The sequence below is a fragment of the Herpailurus yagouaroundi genome, unplaced genomic scaffold (assembly GCF_014898765.1).
Source record: "Herpailurus yagouaroundi ecotype Mexico unplaced genomic scaffold, PumYag 187, whole genome shotgun sequence".
Classification (NCBI taxonomy): Eukaryota; Metazoa; Chordata; class Mammalia; order Carnivora; family Felidae; genus Herpailurus; species Herpailurus yagouaroundi.
Window position 1 is genome coordinate 20,646,729 of NW_024412418.1, and position 24,253 is coordinate 20,670,981.

Genomic DNA, 24,253 nt, shown 5'->3' on the forward strand with positions numbered 1-24,253 from the left:
GGAACTTCCAAAAACCTTTATTTACTAAGCTCTGGTATATATCATATTATACCCAACTACTGACAGGACTTACACATCTGATATTTTAATCCCAATTAAATATAATTTTACACACTAAATTAATTTAGACAAAGTGAGATCCTTATTTCATTTCTTCTTGAAACATCCTCATGTATAAAGGGCTTATTGAAATTACTTAGCTTAGGACATGACAGGCAAACAAATTTGCCTTGCCTCTGTCATCTAGATAATTTTGAACATTTTCTTATCTCAAATTTAGTGAGAATTGTAATTGGATACAAAGAAAATATTTTTATAGGCCCATCACCTTGTTTTGAAAATTTTACTTTGTTCATAGACACAGAAAAATGGGGTGAGAGTGAAGCTCTTTAAAAAATATTGTAACAAAACAATAAGATGTGATTTTATTTAAAAAAATTTTTTTAATGTTTATTTTTGAGAGAGCACAAATGGGGGAGGGGCAGAGAGAGGGGGACAGAAGATCTGAGGCAGGCTCTACAGTGATAGCAGCAAGCCCAATGTGGGGCTCGAACTCACAAACGGAGAGATCATGACCTGAGCCTAAACTGGCTGTTCACCTGAGCCATCCACTCACCTCACGATGAAAGGTGACTTTAAATGCATAAAAGAGGGAATGTGGGCCCACTCCCAGGTGAACTGTGAAGCCTCCAAGGGCCATTGTGCAGGTTCTCCACCCTCAGCCTCTGTTGGCCTTTCCTCCACCCCCACTTCCCAACCCCCAATTCAGATGGTCAGATACCCCATGTTCTCATTTACCACCTTGTTTCAAGATTTACTCTTTTGAAAAGGGCATGCTGTGCTTTCTTTCAGTCTAAGACGGTTTTCAAAAAAATAGTTTTCTTAGATCAAAATTCTTTTTTGGAGTCTACTATATAAATGAAAGTAGGATCTATCCCATTTGAAGCCAGATGGTGGCGGCCTCCACAGACTCACTTATCGGGTTTGATCTCCCACTTGGGACCACAGACCCCCCACTGTTGTCCTCTAAGGGGTTCCAGAGAGCAGAGATTAGAAATCACAGCATCACATAGGGGCACTTGTACCCCAATGTTTATAGCAGCACTCTCAACAATAGCCAAATTATGGAAAGAGCCTAAATGTCCATCAACTGATGAATGGATAAAGAAATTGTGGTTTATATACACAATGGAGTACTACATGGCAATGAGAAAGAATGAAATATGGCAACATGGATGGAACTGGAGTGTTATGCTAAGTGAAATAAGCCATACAAAGACAGATACCATATGGTTTCACTCTTATGTGTATCCTGAGAAACTTAACAGAAACCCATGGGGGAGGGGAAGGAAAAAAAAAAAGAGGTTAGAGTTGAAGAGAGCCAAAGCATAAGAGACTCTTAAAAACTGAGAACAAACTGAGGGTTGATGGGGGGTGGGAGGGAGGGGAGGGTGGGTGATGGGTATTGAGGAGGGCACCTTTTGGGATGAGCACTGGGTGTTGTATGGAAACCAATTTGACAATAAACTTCATATATTGAAAAACAAATAAATAAAATTAAAAAAAATCACAGCATCAAAAGATCAATAACCTATAAGGCTGAATAGCATTTCTTTTGTGGTATTTTAGTTATGACAAAGGAGTAAATCTCTAACTGGAATTTCAAGTATTGACAAGTTGGTGGGAGAGATATTTTTGGGGTCAGAATCTTTTGGCTTTCACCTTAAATCCTACCCCATATGCAGTCACCTGACTTACACCTTCTAAATGGTGGGCTCTGCTACAACTTAAAGAGGAAATTTAAAACGTCTCTCTCTCTCTCTTTTTTTAATGTTTACTTATTTTTGAGAGAGACACAGTGCAAGCAGGGGAGGGGCAGAGACAGAGGGAAACACAGAATCCAAAGCAGGTTCTAGGCTCTGAGCTGTCAGCACAGAGCCCGATGCGGGACTGGAACTCATGAACCACAAGATTATGACCTGAGCCAAAGTCGGAGGCTTAACCGACTGAGCCACCCAGTCGTCCCTAAAATGTCTCTTTTAAAATAAATTATTTTCTTAGGTATCCCTTTTCTGGGCTTAAATATAATATTAATTTGATTTTTGGTCCAGATGCCATTTAGACTGATAAAGTTTAGCAATTCCATAATTTGTTTTCACTTAAGTGCATTTTTATTTCCTGGGACTAAACATATTGGCTCCTTACCTGTGAAATACCATTTAAAGACATCTATTAGGCATTAAAACACTTTTTCTTATATGTAATATAAATATACTAATTCATTATTAACTTTCCATTGCCTGAATCCCATAATTTTAATATTTGCTTTGTGATTATCACTTTATCTGAATATTTAAGTTAGACATGTTTACTGTTTGGTTTATAATATACATTTGAGAAAATACAGAAAATGCGAATGTTCTAAAAATTAGTAAGTCTATAAAAATGGAAGACATAACAGTACATTTATTTGATTTAATGTACATGTAATGCTAATTCAGTTAGAGTTGATTTTCTAGCTCCAAAAGTGACTTTGAATTCTGATTGGATAAAGATTTTTTTTTTCACGGCTGATTAGCTTCTTACATAAGACAAGTATTTCATTTTAATTTTCCTTTTCTTTGACTTAGGTTAAAAAAAACCTTTTACTGTAAAATACATTTCTGTGCCCTTAAACTTTTTCATACTAAGTTTCATATTAGTATACTTCCTAATACTAGATAAAAGGGTGAACTTTGATATTTGTAATTAAAAACACTATAGGACTTGATTTCTAAAGATCTCCTTACCCCTTATGAGTCGAATTGCCCCACGCGAGTCATCTAACCTTTGCGAGACTTCCCTGTAAAATGTGCGGTTGCTTTGAGTATTGAGTAATTTCTGTGTGTAACTGTGCGCCATGCACTCCCGATTGCCGTGCATGTGTGTAATGGGTGCGGTGCCACACCACCAGAGTCCCTCGTCGGGACTGAGATATCCACCCCTCAGCTGCCACAACTATATTCTTATTGGGCGGTTGCCCTCTGTGTAAAGGAGCTGCATCTCCCAAGACTAGGCCTTCATCCTGGGGGCAGGATGCAGCCAACATCTGGTTCGTGCACAGAGCAAAGGCGTGATTGCTCCCTTGCCTCAATTCTGGCCTATGCTGAAGGGCCGGCCATTCTAGCTCTAGGGCTCCCACCAGAGGCCTCTGTTGCAACTGCATCACACTCACCTTCACCTGCCCCTTCCTGCTTTCCTCACTCCCTCAGCTGTGCTGCTTCCCAGAAGGCTCCCCAGTAAAATTCCTGTGAGTAAATCTTGGTCTCAGAGTCTGCATCCTGTGGATCACAATTTAAGCCAATGTGTAAGTTAACCTTGTTTCAACGTATTTAATTATATCCATTGAAATATGCCAAGTACTTTTGTGTGGCTATTTTATATTCCTTTTCTTCACTGGACCTCTAGCAGTAAACCCTGTTACTGTACAGCCTCCCAACTTTTAGCAACACACTGCAGTGTCATTTTCTTATTATTGCCTCTTGACAGCATTGTGTCCTGAGGTATTTTGAAGCCTAGGTGTTTGGCCTTCCACTCACGCACAGAAGAGCTTCCTGGGTGGTCTGCCCAGCAGTTATGGAGAGTTTGGGAACCTGCTGTTCCCCCACAGCTAGCTCTTAACCAGACTTATAGTATTAAAGGGTGGATAATGGCACTGAAGTAGGCCTTATACAAGTCCTTAAATAGGTATCATAAATGATGCTGGGCAAACCTGTCAAAGAACCACATTAGGTCAAAATTCATTCAGGTCATCTTTCCCCATAAAAGTTGCAGGTTTTTTTAGTCACTGTCTCTATAAAATCTTCACAGTAAATAAAAAGTCTTTTACTACTTCATTGGTATTTTTATGCCTTCACAAATACTACATATGAACAGTTATATTTAGTTTGGTTTCTATCCATAGACACAGACATAATATTCAGAAATATTAGCTTAACAACAAATTTTATTTCCCAACCCTGCTAATACACAAGTAAACAAGTAAAATTACTCAGGAACGAACAAGAGAAATGGACCATTTCTTACCATGTCCATTGTTGCTACTCTGGTTTGAACCACCATCATCCATCCACCCTTCAGATTACTGTTGCTCTCTATAGTCTACTCTCTGCCCAGGAGCCACAATGACCCTTTTAAGTTAGATCTTGTTCTTGCTCTGTTCCAAACCTTCCAAAGAGTCCCCATTTCTCTTCCAATCCCTTAACCCTCTGACTTCATGTTACTTACTCTCCCTCTCTTACCACTCTGCTCCAATAACACTAGTCTTCTTGCAGTTCCCAGAACACACTGGACACATTCCTGCCTTAGTTTCTTTGCTTAAGCAGTTCCCTCTGCCTGCAATGCTCTTCCCCCCAGCCTATCTGCTTGGTTAACTCTCTCCCCACCAACTTTTGACTCAGATCTTTCCTCTCTTGAAGGCCTGTTCTGGTCACCTGCTTCATATGGTGTTCACCACACCCTTTGCCCTCCCTTATCCCAGGCCCTATGTCCCCTTCCCTTTACTAGATACCACTTAGCACCTTCTAACACTCTCAGAGGTGCATTTACCACACAGCTAATGAAAATTAAGCTTCAGGGTCCCTGCTTTGTGTAGGCCCCTTTCAAAGCCCTAGAAGAAACATTAGCAATGAGTACACATGGCCACATGTTTCTGTAAAATTTGCAAATATATTTTAACTGTAACTGGTTGAGACCATTGCCCGTTCCTAGTCCAACTTCCTCTCGGTCAAGAGTTCTCTTGTATCAAGTAGTGTTGAGGTGGCAGCAGGCATTTTTGAGGTCTGGCTGGAGAAAATTGAGTGGAGATACATTTAGTTTGAATGTCATGGGATGTAATTAGTGTTTTACAGTCACTTCCCTGTATGGTTAAGTTAGCACTAACCATTCTGATATGGAAAGAGTTCCCAGGAAGATGGCCACTACCTGCTGGCCATTGAGTGTATTGCTTTCTGACTATGGACTAGAGTGCTTGGCATCAAAAGTGTATGGGTGGTGGAGGAGAAACATGGTGGGAAAATAATAAAGCCAACTATTTGTAGGAAATTCTTCCACATTTTATAGCTCATATTTTAAAGAACTATGACCAAGGTTTTCCCAAATGTGACATCAAATCCTAAACATTTTTATGAAATGTCCAACAAAGTTGTGAAGCTGAGAGATTTTTCCAAACAAATAATATTTTTTTGGATTAACCATGCTAGAGGGAAGAATCATCTTCCTATTCTCCTTATAGAAAATGTTACCAAATGACCATATGAAGAGATGATCAAAGACAATTCAGCCAAAATATGTGTGTTGGGTAGTTAATTAATGGAAATGTTTTGTAATGGTTTTTGCTATGTGTGAGTTTTTAGTGTGTGTAAATTGTTGTGATTTTTTTTCCTCTCATTTTAAGTGAATATCTTTTATCTAGTTTTACGTTTGTAATTTTGCATTTTTTTTTTGTTAAAGAAGGCCCACCAGTTGTATTGAAGGTCCACCAATCTTATACGGTTTGGTGGGCCTTCTTTAACAGAAAGAATGAACAAACAGCTTTTACAGGACCTGAATGTACCCTGACCATGCTATGTGATTTCCTTACTTATTTTGTTTCTCAAAAGCAGGAATCTTAGTTCACTGGTGTATCTTAAGCACCTGAGCAATGCTCGGCACATTGAAGGTACTCAGTAAATATTTGTTGAGTGAATAAATTGATCAACAATATTACAATAAGACATTGGTGTGGGACACCTGGGTGGCTCAGTCGGTTGCAACACCAACTCTTAATTTTAGCTCAGGTAATGATCCGAGGGTCATGGGATCAAGCCCCACAGTGGGCTCTGCTCTGAGCAGGGGGCCTGCTTAAGATTTTCTCTTTCCCTCCCTCTGCTCCTACCCAACCCACACGCATGCATGCACACACACTCTCTCAAAATAAATAAATAAACTTAAAAAAGGAAACATTGGTGTTAATCTAATTTAATCTTCTTAACAAAAGTTAATATTGACATGACAGAAAGTACAAAGACTGTCGTTCACGGAAAACACTCCTTACAACTTTTTACTTGTTGTAAATAGTCACAGAAGTAAATTCTTATTCATAGGTATTTTCTTCAGTAGTCATTAGCTACCATGCCTTTTGAGAGGATCTGGATCACTTTTTTTTTTTCTTTTTAAAGGTTCTATTATTTTTCTCCTTAGGACCCAAGACTCACCTCAGCTAGCTTTTTCCATCATCCCACTCCAATGGTAGGAATTTAATTTTAGAGCTGTCAAGAGGTGAGGCCATGGAGAGAGCCACTGAGAAGCCAATACAGTGGTCGGTATTTCTTAAGCCAATGATCAGGCAGCAGTAAAATAAAAGTAGACTATTTTTTTTATTTTTCTATAGCTAGTCAATCACAGAAACTCTGCTTAGAAAGCTATCTTTGTTTAGACATTGAACAATAGAAGTAAAAATACTTCTCATGCAAAGGAAGAGAAAAAAATAATAATTAGATTTTAGAAAAATGGGCATAGTAATAAAGATCTTAAATATGAGAGGTAGGCCTTAGGAAAAGCAGAATCTCATAAAATTTCGGCTTAGAGAATTTTAGTTTTTATAAAAATGCAGAAAAACAATACATTACACAAGTGACTAATTGTCACACTGTTTGGCAGTTAGCTTTTTTAGTGTGTGTAAATTGTTGTGAAAGGCTTCTTTCACTTAAACACCTAAAATTTTATTTAAACCCTAAAAGATTTTTTTTAATGCCTTTATAGAGATTTTGGAGACTAGAGCCTTTTTTTTTTACACTTCTATTTTTACATTTATTTATTTATTTTTGAGAGACAGAGTCAGAGCACAAGTGGGGGGTGGGCAGAGAGAGAAGGAGACACAGAATCCGAAACAGGCTCCAGGCTCCAGGCTCCAAGCTGTCAGCACAGAGCCCGACCTGGGGCTCGAACTCATAAACCATGAGATCATGACCTGAGCTGAAGTTGGACGCTCAACCTACTGAGCCACCCAGGCGCCCCATTTTTTTTTTTTTTACACTTCTAGACCTAGAAGGGCAGACTTCTTACTGGTAGTAAAGAAAGCAGTGAGCTACTGAAGGTCTTAGATGTTGGCCAACTCCTATTTGCTCTCGCAGTTTGGCAGTTCGCTATTTTCTAGAGCATTAATTTTCTGTACTCTGATTCTACGTCTAGCAAGTCTTGACAAAGGAATGTCAATAAGTCCCCCAAACTGAACTTTTGTCAACACTAACCTTGCAGAATGTATGACACCCACAATTGAAACTATCTTTGCTAAATGTCACTATTATTTAAGAGCTCTGTTCCAGGTTACCGCCCTGAAGAGATTGTTGGGAGAGTAGGATTCTCCGCCCACGTTATTTCCTGTAGGCTTGTAGGCAACAGTTGAGTTTACAAAGTTCCTTGCAAAAGTAGAGAGATTTCTTGCTCAGAATTGTGTATGTACTCAAAAACGAAGTTTTAAAAAATCCCTGTTAGCAAAAGATGCTATAGGGTGTGGGATATCAATGTACCAAGGCTGACAGCTGCATTATCTCCACTGGACTATCAGCACAGTGAAAAGCACTGAGTAGAAAAAAACCCACAATTCTTGAACATTATTACTCATATAATATTATGAGTATATAAATAAATATATAAAATATATATAAATATATATTTATATATAAATAAATATATAAATAATATAAATAATTATATAAATATATATTTATAAATAAATATTTATATATAAAATAAAATTTATATATAAAAAGTATATAAATAAATATATAAATATATATATATATATATATTTTTTTTTTGATAAAGCCTAAGGAAGTGCTATTGATTCACATTATTCCCCAAACTAGGCTTGGACTAATTAAATAACTCTCAAAACTGTCTCAAAAGCAAAATCGATGGTTTTCTTTCCTTTTAAATAAGGCATTTTCCTAAATTATCTTCTCTGGAAATAACACTAGAGATAAATAAAATGACTACTCTGATGTGATAGGTGTATCAGGGAAGAAGAGAAGTTTAGAGAAAAAATGAAATAAGAAAGGATTTAAATTATTCAGGCCTCCTTGGTCTGTTTCTATTCTTAAGAGCCTGGTGAATGGATTGGCATACCCCATGTGGGTCCTCAACATGGTCAGAGGATGGTGTTTATTCTAGTGGATCCCCCCCGTGTGAACTGGTTTGTTTGGCTACTTTTGACCAGAACATTTGCTAGCATTTTTTTCCCAGTAAGTTTTGCATAATGCAATGTTAAGAATTTTATCTCTGTTCTCAACAACTTGTTGTGCATGTGCACTTAAAATGGATGGCTTTCATCGTACTGTCATGCAATAAATCTGTCAGGTTGAATTTCCTTTTAGTAAGTCAGAAAATGAACTGAACACTTATATATTTTATTATTTTAAATTTTTTTTTAAGATTTTTATTTTTAAGTAATCTCTACACCCAAGATGGGGCTTCAACTCCCAACCCCAAGATCATGAGTCACGTGCTCTACTGAGTGAGCCAGCCAGGCACCCCATGAGCACTGATATATTTTAAATATAAATCAAAGATCCCTCACGTAATTGTGGCTTTATGTTTTTCAAAAGAATTAAATAAAGTGGTTAATTTGTTGCTAACTGACCTTTCTTTGGTGCTTGTCCCATTTAAGCATCCAGTGCAGTGAGTGATTTCTCCTTTAATGTCCCCACGTTTCCTTCTATTTTAAAATGGTAGGGAATGCCAGTCAGGTTAAAGATACTGAAACTGAAAGGAGGAACAAGGACGTTCTTATACTGTTCTAGTCCTGTTGATTTTCATTGCCAGTTACTTGCACATGTTCATGGAAACAGTCCTTACCTTGCACAGTTCCCATATGCAGGACTGTCAGTCGGCACCATATCGTGCAAAGCCAGGAAAGCTTACCTTTATGTATGTATGTATGAACATATACACGAATGTGTATGGCATGTATTTATTTTTAATTTTGAATGTGCTTATTTCTCAGATATTTGAAAATGGTAAAGACACTGGAGAGATCTCTGTTTGTATCAGCAAAAAAGACCTGGAGTCTAGTAGCCCAACACAAACTGGTGATATGATGGAAAAAGTGAGTTTACTGACTGGCTGTTTGTGGCTATATGTGTCTCTCAAGTTACTTGCAGTTAATTTAGACAATTACATCTTTAAAATTGTTTTGGGGAGATTAATCATTTGCTGCTCTGTAAAAATAGATAGTCTCAAGCTTGACTTTTGAACTTCTTAGGCTCTCAGCTTTAAAACAGCATTAACTCTTGGTCTCATACTTAACAGTATCTTAACCTTCATTCTGCCTATAGTTGGAAATCTGTCTACACTGTACTCTGGGATTGCCCTCTTGTTTACACTTTGAAAGGAAGTGACATGATATTCCGTGGAGGGTATGTTCTGGGTTGAGGGTATTTCCAAGCCCTAAACCGTAAGCAACTAGCATACAGTTAGTCTTCTCCTGTGCTCATTGTGGGCATGTCCAGATGGTTTATCTTAGGCACTCTTACCTTTGCTTATTTTCCAGACAATTGGGATGTTTCTCAGGCAGAACCAATATGTTCAGGGTCTTTATTTTGGGTCTTTGTCTTGCATAAAAGGACACTGAATACCCTGTTGTTTACAAATTGGGGTTATGCACCCAAGCATACACCAGTGTTTTGGGCTCTGTTCCTTGGCCTTTGTTTATAAACTTGCTCCTTTCCCTTTAGTTCAGCACCCTCTGACTTAATCTCTCCCTGGTGGTATCCATTACCTGGCCTTTACAGTCAATCACAAGAGTTCTATAGATTTTCATCTGATCTGATCATTGGCTGGGCCCAGAAGAGATAGGAAACTCTACCTGGATTGATTAGAGAGAGAAGGATGAAGAGCCTTGGTTGGTTTCTTTTTACCTTCACATCTCTGACTATACAAATCAACATTGTATAAAAGACTTCCTAGAATCCTCTACCTATTTTCCCTCTTAATTGTATTAGAAAATTTTACTTTTTGGTTTACATTAAAATTGAAGTCAGTATTTATGTTATCTTATATAGGAAGATATTATTTTATAGAAAGTTTTTGTGTTGGCTTATGGCACATTGAAACTGACCTATGCTTTGCTTTATATGCAAGTAATTCTAGGGGAAAAACTTGAATTAGGGGCACTATAGAGCTCTTTGTTAGGGAGATTCCCTTGTGGTACCCAAGGATTACTATTCCCTTGGCACGCACTTGTCTCAATCATTAGCCTAAGATGTTTCACACTCTTCTCAGGTCCTTGAACAAATTCTTATCTTATGAAGACTTGGTGATGATAGCTTTAAAGATACATGGGTGAAGATTATCACAACTTTTGGTTGCCATAACCCTGCCCTAGTCAATGACCTAGAGATGAAAGGCACTGAGGCTCTGACCTCCTGTAGGCTGTTGAATGCTCATCTTTGAACACCTAAAATTCAGTCTGTCACCAAGTTGAGAAAATAGAAATTGCAATGCTTCTCCTGTGAAAATGAATTTGGTTAAGTGGTCAGGTGTTCATATCCTCCTGCCACATACTCCTATTCTCTGTGTACATATTTCTTTCTTGGATCAGGCCTTAAATCTTTTCTATCTTTCCCCTTTACAAAAAAGGATGATGCTTTCAAAGCAAAATCACTGTGATTTAAAAGATGATCAGCATTACATGTTTCCTGAAATAATAGCAACTCGACCAAAAATAAGCTCAAGGGCTGAGATCACACAGAAATAAATGTAGGGCTTTGTAAAAACAATCTATAGAATTCAAAATATGTTTGTGGCTTCAACGAACAAAGCCAAAAACAATGCAGATTTTTATTGTTCTATCACCTTCCCTAATCATTATTTTTAATTCAAAGGACTTGATTAGGCTGGATGAGAAACATTAACTTCAATGAAATGAAAAATGTGTCATTGTTTTCAGCCTTTCTGATGCTTAAGGGTAAAAATCTGGTCAACATAGAGGCGATGAAAACAATGTAGAGCTGATGAAGTTAGAGATGCGGTTATTTATCTCTAATTACAACAAAGCCTAAGTCTTAGGTGTTCTATAAATATGGTTGCTGATCAAAGAAAATATTTTACCCGGACAAGACTTTATAGCCAATAGGTGAGGAAACCTGGGGTATAAGGCAGGATCGCAACTTTGCCTTCTTTCGTCTAAGCTTCGGCATTTAGCTTCTCAATATACCTTCAATGCGAATTAATAGAAAGACCAAAAAACACCCTGAACAGCAGCTAGGCAAGAAAAGGCCACAAATATATCTGCCTCCCTGCCGAGATTACAGAGTAACAAGAAACTGAGAGACATAAGAACTGACAAGGGAGAGAAGAAAAGGAAGCCTGTGACAGAAGGCTCCAGGGAGAATAGAATGATGGATAGTGTGGGGTGCAGAGCAGGAAAGAGCTTAAACATTCAAACAAAGTTGATGGATAAGGAAAAATGTCCTTTAAAATTCCATGTGCAACACAGTTAGTTAGAATTACTTTCATTTAAAGTGTGCCTTAAATTAGAAATATCTTGATAATTTAGCAACCCGGAGCGTACGACAGAAGCAAACATTGGCAATGCTATTTTTTAAAATGTAAAATGGCAGCATTTCATACTTCACATTTCAATTATGGCTTACTCACAACTTGAAAACATTTTCATAATTGAAGCAACTCACAAGCTTTTGCAAGGCTCTTAATTAAACTACATTCAAGAAGGGTTCGTCTAAGTGAATCAACATAGCCTGAAAACCATGTTTATTTCTGCAATCCTATAAGTGGTGACTTGTTCTACCATTGGTTACCGGAGGTTAGTTGGGAAGGGGGAGGTTGCTGGTTGTAAACTTGAACATGCTCTGGAAGGAGCCTAACAAAATGTGCAGCTCACACAAGAAAAGCATAACCCTTATCAAAGAGGACTGTTACCATGTGTAGAAGCTAACTGCTCTTTCTGTAAGACTGTCACATCTGCTTTCAGTCCCTGTGCCAAAGGGTCAGAGCTCAATCACAAGCCTGTGGCACCCCCTGCTGGTTAAAAGCCCCTGCTCATTTTGTTACTTTACACTGAGCTAAATATTGCCATCATTTCACACTTCTTTTAACATTCTATATGAATTTAATTATCATTTGTTTGGATTCATTTGTTACAGAGTACAGATAGTTTATTATATATGTTCACATTTTACATTATTTCTTCTTCTTCTTCTTCTTCTTCTTCTTCTTCTTCTTCTTCTTCTCCTTCTCCTTCTCCTTCTCCTTCTCCTTCTCCTTCTCCTTCTCCTTCTCCTTCTCCTTCTTCTTCATTATTTTCCCCCACCACCAGCTACTTCTCAAGATCCATCAGAGGCTTCAAGGATCTCCCACCAACCCACTAGGCCTCAATTTTTCTTCAATCCGGCTTTTTAATGAGCATGGTCAAGAAATTAAGAATCCACTTTTGCTGAAGAATGAACAAAAAATTTGGGTCTCTTACGGTAAAGCATACAGGTAGGAACAAGGTGTTTATTTTCTGTCTGTCCTCAATCTTTCCAGGGGCAAGCTAATTTAAAAGGGGAGTTGAGAAGCCAAGTACTACCCTTTGTGAATTTTTTTTTGAAATTCTGCATTCCAATAAAATTTCCAGGGTGTTTTTTGTGAGACAGTATTGTTTGTGGATATGACATCTCTCTCTCTCTCTCTCCTTCTCTCTCTCTCTCTCTCTCTCTCTCTCTCTCTCTCTCTCTCTCTCTGACTTTCTGTCTTAATGCCTTGTCATAGTTCTTGAAGTCTGCCTGTCAGCACAGCAAGCGGGATTTGTTCATGTCTGAGTAGTCACCTTAATGATAGCAGATGGAAACGCCACGGGGGGCCCAAGCCCATCACACTGTCATTGTCGCACACTGCCCTGACCTGCTTCCACTCCTCTATTTTTTTGTCCCTTTTTAAAGGAGAAATGGATGGTAATTGAAAAGGATCTTAAGCAAGATTTATGAAGCTGTGGACAACATGATTCCCCACTATCTCTCTATGTTTTCACAAATAAAGTCTTAACCTTTTAAGCACCAATGACAGGACAGCTAAAGATAAATTGGTAAAGCTTGTAAGCCCTATCCTATCAAAGTTATATTCCTCAAAAGCGCCTTACATTATCCCACAATAATTACTGGTTATTGCTGAGCATTGTGTAAATTTTTGTAGATTGGTAAATTCCTGCATAAAATTATCTGTGTTTCTGGAAAAAGAAAAAGGCTGCAGTCTACAGGCACTGATGAGCTGGGCTGTTGTGTGGAATATCTTAGAAATTTATGCATATTTTGACAGGACACATCCAGATGAACTCTGAAACTGCTTGTCAGGAAACTTAAACACACTTTTCTGCCTATTTAAAAAAATTTTAAGCCTTTACTTATTTGAATAAGGGAAATAGAGGAAAATAATTTTTCCTATCAGGTGTAATTGATCATATATTAATTATAATAACAATAGCGTAGACAGACTAGGAGCCGATTGGGTTTGCTATATATTCTAATAGTCAAAATTGCAAATACTGAAATAAATCTACCCAGAAATTCATGAAGGTTTTGGAAGAAGTTGGTTGCATTAGTTGTGGGTAGCATATTATAAAATTCTATTTCTTCTCTCCTAGTAGAGTAAAATTAAAATGCTTAATAATTTCTTATGCTGTGTAGTGTATAGAATTAAAAATATATGTAAGGAGTGATGTTTTCTTCCATAGACAGATTTCAAAATATAATTTAATTACACATTAGAATTGTTTTTTACAATGATAGAACAGCGATGAATTTTATAGTGTCCAGGATTCTTGAATAATTTAGCAAGCTCTTCCAATGACAAGGAAAGGCTTTACTAAAATGTATGTCTAATAGTTTCTTCTTAAGTAGTATTATTAAACTGAAAACAGTGACTAATTTTGGTGTTTTTAATGATGTTTGTTATTTTAATAAGATCAACCAGCACACTTGTTCTTGGTTAATTGAATCATATTTATAGTATAACTAGTAAAATTCGAAGTATCTAGAATACCCTAAAATCACCTGAGGATGGTAGCTGGAAGAACTCATAAGTGTATATTTGTTTATATGTCATTGTTATTTTAATAGGATAATATTTTTTTCTGGTTTTGATGCCAGTATAAAGCACTAGGGAACAATTGTAGCATTGTGCTACTATTGGAATTTCTAAAATTTATGTCTAAAAGTTATTTCCTAGATCTAGTTTGAAATATATTAAGACAATGTGCAATATGTACTAAGTAAATGAAATTCATTTTTAGACAGTAATGCTAATGTGTCTAATATATGTTGATATGTGGAGTTAGTTTGCTGAATTATAAAAAGATGATTTTGCCAGTATCTGCTTTTATTTTGAGTCTTGTAGTTATTTTTTTCTCCCAATTTTTATTTTGGACAAGATGCAGTCTACAGAAAACTTGAAAAATAGTACAATGAATACATATATATCCTTCACCTGGGTTCACGAGTTTAAAAAGTTGCCACATTAGTTTTAACCTTTTATATCTCCCTTCTCTCTCTTTTGAGAGGTTTGAGATTATTTCCAGACAACCATTAAAGTTTCACTCATAAATTCTCCCAGTCATGTAACTGAAGAATAATACAATGTTCTTTTATGTCACCACATAGTAATAACTAGCACAGTCAGCAATTATGTAATTCATCTAATATGCAATCTATGTTTAATCTACCCAAAATGTGCTTTAGAGTTTTTTGTGGTCCAGGATCCCAATAAGATTCATGCATAGCATCTAGTTAGTTTCTCTAGTTCTCTTTAATCTAGAATATTCTCTCACCTTTGTTTTGCTTTTCATGACATTGAATTTTTTTTTTTTTTGGAGAGTTCAGGCACTATTCTTGTAGGATGTCCCACATTCTGGATTTATCTGCATGTTTTCTCACGATTAGATTCAATTTAAAAAATTTTGACAACCCTACACAGGTGATGCGGTTGAGTCCTATAATTATGAAGTTAAATATCAAGTCTTTGTCACCAATTGAGACAAAAATGGCTCATGGATGACATAATGCCAGTTGCCATTGTTTTTATTTAAGATGTTTCTCATTTGATTTTAATTCTCTTATAATTAAATTACTCTAAAACAAAATAACTAACAGTATGTAATATGGAAAATGAAATCAGCCTAGCATTTAGTGTGCTTATAAAAAATAGTAGTTCATAGCCAAATATTAAGAATTAATTTAATTATCTTCTCCAGAGAATATTAATGGTGTGTTGCATTGTGTGAACGATAATTGCTTGTTTTTCTCAACTAAATACTTTGCTTTTATTATTGAAATTATTTTTAAAAATTACATGTGTTGCAACTGTCCTTGACATATTATCAATCAGCCAAATAAACTAAAATGTGCATTTCAGGTATCAGTATAAGATATCAACTGTAGTGCTTTATAATAGGAAATTCACTTTTGTGGACTTTATTACTCACTGATATTATAGGTTTTATTGTTTACTTGTGCTCAAATTTCAGTGTTTGTATAATTTTGCAGATCACTTTGATGTTTTTTTTTCCATTTTTCAGATCTCCACTAAACCCTGTTTTGAGTCTGACCTTTGACCAGGTGACTGCATTTGACAGAGATGGCATTACAGTTGCATATAAAACCTTCTTGGATCCTAATGCTGTTCTGCTACCTGGATGTGACAAGTAAATTAACATGTGCTTGGTTAAAGTAATCTGTATTACCTAATTCAGATTTCCCAGAGTGAGAGATTGAAACACTGAAAGACGTTCTCTAATTGTCTTAATAAGCAATTGTGTATTTATTTTTTTGACTTATTACATGATGTAATGAGCTCATGTCTAAAAAGACTTATCAGTAACTTTTCTTAAGTTTTAAAAAACCATATAAAGCAATGAGCGGACTATAGTTTCTGCTTTGCAGAGGTAACAATTTTATTTGAAATGTAAAAACTGTTTTTAGTGGTTTCTAAATTAAGAGTTTTGAGTGGAATCATTAAAATATTAAATAATATGTTTTCTTGTGGGAGTGTTTGTATTTAAGCATCTCATTTGATGATGATGAGAACAGAAGCAATTGAGAACAGAAGCAATATGCTAGAGAAATGGTGGGGTGGTGGCAACACAGGAGGTAGAAGATTTGAGCTTCTAGCCCCATCTCTGTTCATGATTGTACATGGGCGGGTGGGTGTCAGCTTCTTATCTATAAATAATAAAACCCAGTATTTACTAAGTGTTGACCACAGTTCTAAATGAATTGGGTAAGGATTTATTTAATCCTCAAAACAATTATTTTAATACCATCATTACCTTATCTCACTATTACTCCATTTTATAGAGACAGAAACTGAGGCACAGAGAGGCAGAGTAATTTGTCCATTCACACATTGGTACATGGTAGAGCCAGGATTCTAAAACAGATTGTCTTTTTTAAGAACTGTGGGCTTGGGGTGGCTCGGTTTGGTGACAGATTCTTGATTTTGGCTCAAGTCATGATCTCATGTTTCATGTGATTGAGCCCCACATTGGGCTCTGTGCTGGTCGTGCTGGTATTCTCTCTCTCCCCCCCTCTCTCTTTCTCTGTTCATGCTGTCTCTCAAAATAAATAAATAAACATTAAAAAAAAAGAACTGAAGGCTTACCCACTGTCTAGCACTGTCCAATAGAACTTGCTATGATGATAGAAGCATATGTTGTAATTATTGAGCACTTAAAATGTCACTAATGTGACTGAATTTTTAATTTTGTTTAAATTATACTGATTAAAAATGTTTAATATTTATTTATTCATTTTGAGAAGGGAGGGGCAGAGAAAGAGGGGAGAGAGGAGAGAGAGAATACCAAGTGGGCTCCATGCTGTCAGCACAGAGCCTGATGCAGAGCTTGATCCCACAAACCGTGAAATCATGACCTGAGCTGAAACCAAGAGTCCTATGCTTAACTGATTGAGCCACCCAGGTGCACCTAAATTATACTAATTCTAATTTAAATAGGTATATATGATGAGTGGCTACTGTATTTGACACTGATAGTGTGTTAGATTAGGTGATCTCTCTGTAAGGTCCCATCTATATTTTATATTTTGTAATTTAACAAATTATAGTGTCCTTAATATACAGGTGAAAAGGTTATAGAGGAAAAATCCAGAGGACCAGAAGCAGTCTGATGAGGTCACTCAATCCAGCTGGTGTCAACCTACTGCTAAACATGTCTACAAAGATGAATTCTTTGGTCTTCTTTGGTTGTTTAAACAACTCTATCCCCCAGTGACTGCCTGCACTTTCCAGGCAAGATTAGAATCTGTTTTGTCTTCTTTTTCTTTATAGATAGAAAATAACGTATCAGCATTTCTTTTTATAAGCATTTCCATTTATAAGAAGATGTATTTCTTGTGCCACAATCTTTCCCCAAGCTACTAAATTTGCCCAGACCCTTTCCCTTCAAGTTTTAGCAAGGAGTTTAATTTTTAATTCATGTATTCCTTCTTAATTTCCCTTCCCTGGGTGCAATGAGTACTGTTTTATTGAATGGTTTTTAAGTTAGATCTAGGTCACTAAGCATAACAATATGAAACTGCCCTTACTGAAAGCAAACTTATTTGAAGACAATTTACATAATTTTTGGATTCCATTTGAATTTTCTTTCTATACTCTAATGTGCATTATTTGAAATCTTAATAATCATACTCTAATTTATAGTTCTCAGGGTATTGGAAAAAATACTATTAACAGCCCCATTCTGTTGAATAACATGCTATGTGATGTATCTTAACATATCAGTGTTGAGCCTGATAATTTTCTTTAGAATTAGGTTTGGTTTACTTTTAAAATAAGAATGGCTGAAGTAAGAATGAAACCCAGTTACTCCAGTTTGTGGCTTGTCCATGTGCTCATTAGACTGTACTGCCTCTTAAGACTGTCTAAAAATTACCAAAATAATGTGCTTTACACATCCATGCTAAGTATAAAAAAATCTGTTATTATTCGTAGTCCATTGTATTTAGAATAAAATTTAACAGTGAAGATGGTGCCCACTGTGAGTGATTCTGTAAGATTAAAAATCATTTTTTATTTCTCTGTCTATTAATCATTAATTAGGCATGGGATCCCTCAGTATCATAAATAATTGCAAGATACAAACTTTAAGTCTCCCTTTTCCCAGGTATGGATAACAAAACACATTACAAATTTCTGTTTAAAAAGATTATGGACTAAACATTTGTTTTTCTCTCCCCTGTAGAGTATAAGACATATAAGTTATCATACTAGTAGATTAAAGAGTATTGTAATTAAGTACATATTATTTTAACAAAAATAAATATTTTACTTTTCTTAGTTGGGAAGTTTGTGAAGGATTCCCAGTTAATTTCAATGGTACCAGTCAACAGATACCTGATCAATTTGAAAAGGTGGACTTGGAGAACCATTTCCTACAGAACAAGGTCAGAATTATGTATTGTACTTAATGAAGGTATTTTATGTAGTGGATTGTCATTTGATACATGGTGACTGAGTGGATTTTGTGAAAGTTTTTGAAAAGTTTCAAGTATTTTACAAATGTTGGGGCATTATTCTCTATTTCCTGTTAATTAAGCACTTTTAAAACTGAACCAATATATAGTATTCCTACTAGAAAAATTTTTACCTGGATTATGTCACTTAAGTACTATTGCTTAACATATTTTCTTTCTATCTACTGTATTAATAAGTTGGCATTGTTTTAAAAACTTTAAGATGGTAACAAGGATTGTATCTATTTGCTCTGTGGATCAATGTATTTAAGGAATAAGAGTTCTTTGGAAACCCACTCATGACAGTCCAATCCATAAGGTCTATGTATTAATTTACACTTAGAAATTTCTCATGCCAGTAAAGAATTTTCTTCTCCAACTGAGCTATGAAAGGTCTTTTAACAGATATATTTTTTAATGTTTTATTTATTGTTTTTGAAAGAGAGAGAGAGAGAACGTGAGCAGGGGAGGGTCAGAGAGAGAGGGAAACACAGAATCTGAAGCAGGCTCTGGGCTCTGTGCCAACAGCTCAGAGCCTGATATGGGGCTTGAACCCACAAATCATGAGATCATGACCTGAGCCAGAGTTGAACGCTTAACTGACTGAGCCACCCCGGTACCCCTCCACATTTAATTTTTTACTGCCTGCAAATTTAACTGTGAATAGCCTATGGTTAACTGGAAACCTCACCAATAACATAAAGTCTATAAACACGTATTTTATATATTGTATGCAATATGTACTGTATTATCTCCAGTAAGCTGGAAAAAAGAGAATGTTATTAAGAAAATCATAGTGTAAGAGAAAATACATTTACAATACTCTGCTATATCAAAGAACCGCATGTAAGCGGACCCACTCAGTTCAAGTCTGTGTTATTCCAGGGTCAACTGTATTTCTAATCCTGTTAGATTTTGAGCAAATGTAGAACATAAATGCAACTAAGAATTAATGCCTTTTGTATTTTACATTTATCTGATTTATTTACCATAGTTCTGATCCTGTTGGCATTGCTTTTTAGGTTTTTGCTGTGATATTATTTCCTTTTCAAAAAACTTGTATCCCTGGTAGTTGCCTACTGAAATTCCAAATCCTTATCAGGCCTTCATTGATCTCTATGGATCTCCTCTAATCCACCTCTACTCTCAACTTGCCTTCCCAATCTTCTCTTCAATCTTCTCTTCTTGATCTTTGTACCCGAAACTACAGTTAGAGCTAATATATTGTGCCCCATAATATGTTTCTCACTTTGGTACTCTTGTATCATGGCCTGTGTTGTTTGCCTCGGATATACGTCCCCCCACCACTACACCATTACCATTCCTTGCTTTTTTAAGGCTTTATTCAACTCCCTCTTCTTCCAAGAAGTTTTCTCAGGTCCTCCAGCAAGAATGAACCTCATATTATTGAACTTCCTTTTTGTCCTTAGAGTTGTGTTTTGGTATAGTCATTTGTTTTTATTCCTTTCTCTTACACTAAATTGAGAATTCTTTGGGCACAGACATTATGTCTCACTCATCTTTGTATTTGTGAATTCTAGGACAGATTTTGAATGTAAGGCAGGTGCACAATACATTTTTGATGAATGATTTTTAAAATTTAGCTACATCTATCTTTCAAGGCTCAATATTTGCTTTTATGTTCCTCATGTGTTATCCAAGCCTGATTGTTCATTTGTTGTTTTCTGAAAGTACTGCATGATTTCTGTTATTAGGCCCATGTGGATCCCTGGAATTCAACCTCTCTTTCTTTGTCACTACCCGCCAGCCTTCTTTAACATCCTTATGCCATTTTCTAACACAGTGTCTGACATACAGCTGGCATTCTTTAAAGGCTTCCTGAAATTCTGCCTATCATTCTAGTCTTACCTGATTTGTGCCTGTTTCATGAAATCTTTCTTTACTGACCTTCATCTCCATACTAGATATGATGTTTCTGGACTCACATCCTTGTTGCATCCATTCTATGCCACTCATAACGAGCTTGAACTTGATGCTGTTCCTATCAAGCATTTTTTGCATGGTTCAAAGTCAACTAGTGCTCCAAGTATGATATGAACACATATCAGGTCACATTGGGGAAGAAAAGGAAGAATGCTAGATTCCACTGAGAATCTAATCAGATCATGAAGGGTCTTAAATTCATTGTTAGAGATTCTGGATATTGATCTGTAGAAAAGAAGGAGCTATTGGAAATATTCAAACACAGGCAAGATCTGATTTAATGTTGTGTTAGGAATAACTCAGGAGGTCCTTTTTTTTAATCCTCCCTGCTGGAATAGATCTTTCTCAAGGGCAAAGGGCATCCTGGTCATCCTTGTCATTACTGCAATGTCTAGATGTTCAGAGTTAGCTAGATGGAATTGAATTCACTGGTTAATTAACTCATTCAACAGAAACCAGCTCAAATCTGAAAAAAAAAGAAAAAGAAAAAGAAAAGGATATCAAAGAGCTATCAGAGGAAAAGAACTCAAAGGAGGCTTCTTTTTTTGATTTTATGCCAGTGTAGGACTTGAAAAGATAACTATATTTTATAATGTTGAAAAATGAGAGAATAACAATCCACTTATTTTGTCATTATTAGCTGGTTTTAATGATTCAGTGAAAAAGAGAAAACTCATCTTAAATAAAGTTTGTACACTATCATGTTTAGAAGAAGAAATTGGTTTTGAATAAAATTTTAGTCCAACCAAAATAGTAGTATAAGAAAGCAACAATTTGATAAATTGGCTAGTAAAAAAGAAGCTTTCAAAGAAAAATGGCCCTCCCTTAGCTATGAAATCTTACAATCCTTTCAGAAAAGCATCTCCAATTATATACAGAGAGGTAATCAGTGCATTGGAAATAGTAATTTAATAACCTGAAATGGAGCACTTTTAAAGAGGGATTCTAGCAGAGGTGATAGATATCCATAGGGCCTTTTATTGTAGAATCTTGATGCTCATTGTGGTAAAGAAGACACTAAGAGGATTACAACAGGGGTAGAGAGAGGGAGGCAAAAGCCGATATTCTTGATGCATACGTTTTAAAATTGGCTTGAGAAAGAGATACCAGTGCCCAACCCCTCACTGTTCTTTTAAATCTCTTATTGACAAGTAAAACCTTTCCTACGGAGAAAAATTTGGAACATATAATCCCTATTAGTAATGTGGGAGATAGATATAACCCTGACAATTACAACCTGTTGCTCTTTTATCCATTTCAAAAGATTTGGAATCTACCACAAATTGACAGTTTGGCAAACACATCTTTCAACAGTTCTCTATTGTTACCTAACTTGGCAACATTTTTATATTGCTTCAGTTTAAGGGCAATAAAATTGAATATTTCCATGCACTGCATGAGATTTAAACTTCATGGTAGTTAATATAAAAGAAAAAACAAAACATTTCATGAGAGGAATAGTTTTAGTGATACCTGAACGTGGGAAAAAATAGCAGAAAAAATGGACTCCAGTATTTGGCAGGTAATATATTCCGCCAAAATGGAAAGGAAACACATTTTGATCCTAGCCTTTTGGTATAATCAGACTTTAGTAGGACATTAGTGGCAACTTTTTGGGGAAATAGTGAGAACAATGCCAAATTATGAATTTAGAATTGTGGCATACTAGTTACAAGTTATAAACTTACAACTTATGAATCAGCAGTCATGGATGCTAACAGAATAAATTATTCTATATGTCACAAGGAGGCTGGGGGAAAAAATGAACACTTTTTTTACTGTCCTATTTCTTTGCAGAGCAAGTCCTTGAAAAATAATGTTTTCTACAAATAATTGATACTGAGGAAAATACAAAATTTTATTTTTAATTTTGAACTGGTTGCCATTAGAATAAGACAGTGAACTTTAATAAAATCCTGAATCCCTTCCTTATTTTTAGACCAATATTTGGAACCTATTGGAGGACTGCATATTTACATCTTACATGTTTGATTGCATAATTATGTACTCACTTATATTTTCTGCCTTTAGACTTCTCCAGGTCTTGGCCTTTGAGGTGGGTGTATTGATCAGCTATAGTTTTAGAGAATGAAAGCAATAAGAATGAACATCAGGGACGTGAGGAAAGAGATGTTATAGCATTTCTTATAGTTGTGATTTTAATTTGTGTATCATTTTTTTTAATTTGGCCCTACATTTACTATCAAAAATGAAAAATTTTATAAAATTTCTATGTAGTAAAGAAAAAAATTTGTTCAGAATAAAGAGCTTCTCTTTTCAAGAAAAATTTCATTGTCTTACATCTTATTCCTCAGTAGATCTATAAGTAAGACCATAAGTGGTTCTCTTATTATTTTGAATTTTCACAGGAACATTGAAGGCTACTCCACCTTCACTAGTGATTTGGAAAAAGAAAATTAAACAAGAAGTTTTAATTGGCCCAGAAAATGCATGCATCATTTTTTAAATCACTGGCAGCTTCCATATCAGCACAGTTTATTCAGACAACCAAAATCATAATGGTCATTTAGAGGGAGATACATCTATCTACCTATCTATCTATCTATCTATCTATCTATCTATCTATCTATGTATCTATCTATGGCAAGAGAGAGAGATTCAAAACAAAGAAGCAGTTTCCTAATGACATATGTGATGGTATGTATTTAGAAAACAGTCTCAACATAAATGCTGTTATATGCATACGTGTATATGTGCAAGCACACACATGTATACCATGTTGCAGGTTGTCAGAGCACTTTTATGAATTGCAGTTTTCAGTTTTTATTTTCCCCACCTTCATAAATGTCCAGTCTAAAGCTAAACTATCCAATTAAACTAAAAAGAGAAAAGAAGGCGAAGTCACAAATTGAAATTTAATGGCTATTGTCAATTTTAAACGTATCAGAACCCCTCTCTTGGCAAGATTTTTTTCTTTTAATAACAGGCAATGAAGCTGAGTGAGTGGGTCTGGCTGTGTCTGGTCTATGTAGAATCACTTGGGAACTGTCCAGCAAAATATCTCTCGAAGAACAGCATGGTGTTAATACTAGGTGCCAACCCAAGACAGACACAAAGGACCCCTTCGCTCTTCACCAATAAGCCAACTGTTAAAAGATTAAACCATGTTGTGGAGATAACAAGAATTTAGGCGCTGGCAGCAGGTGCTGTACAAAGAAGCAGTTGGCAGTACGGTTCTTCTGTCTGACTAATTCCAGTCAAAACAATCTTCTTCCCAGTTGCAGAGGAGAGTTTGGAGTGTGATGGCAACTTGGAGTTAGGAGGTTGAGTAAGAGTGCTACTTTAAATGCTGAGTCCTGTGGCGGGTGGATTAGTAGAATACAGTTTGTCATTGTTCAGAAACTGTGGGGGATTCCCCTCCAGAATCCAGCCACTACTGGCTAACTGGGGAATACACAATCAAAGAGCTGCAAGTCAAATCTGGTTATGTCGTGTGGTTGCTGTATTTTTAAAATTTTATTTTCACTTATGGGACTCAGAAGACATTTTATTCTCTTGAGGAGTAACTATCTTCCATTATAGAATAATTGTCAAATATATTAGCTATACCCTTTTGCTATTGCCTGATTGCATTTGTAAATATTACCTTTTAAATTATCATTTAATTTTTGTATTTTAAGAATCAGTTGCTACTCAACAAATATCTAGTATTAGCAAAGATTTAGAATATGCTTTTTAGTGTTAGAAAATAACTTAAATTGTTATTGAAGCACCATCATTTATTTGGCTTAAAGCAAAACTGACATATTCCC

At 36.0% G+C, this 24,253-nt stretch overlaps 1 protein-coding gene across 2 annotated transcripts in view; it reads left to right on the plus strand.

Moving 5' to 3' along the window:
* DCDC1 (doublecortin domain containing 1) overlaps positions 1-24,253 on the plus strand; it is a 497,179-nt gene that overhangs the window by 253,758 nt on the left and 219,168 nt on the right. For both annotated transcript variants that reach the window (XM_040495539.1, XM_040495540.1), the window contains 4 exons: positions 9,023-9,124; positions 12,356-12,519; positions 15,587-15,712; positions 18,362-18,467. In XM_040495539.1, coding sequence (XP_040351473.1) covers positions 9,023-9,124; positions 12,356-12,519; positions 15,587-15,712; positions 18,362-18,467 — 498 coding nt within the window. The remainder of the gene's footprint in view (positions 1-9,022; positions 9,125-12,355; positions 12,520-15,586; positions 15,713-18,361; positions 18,468-24,253) is intronic.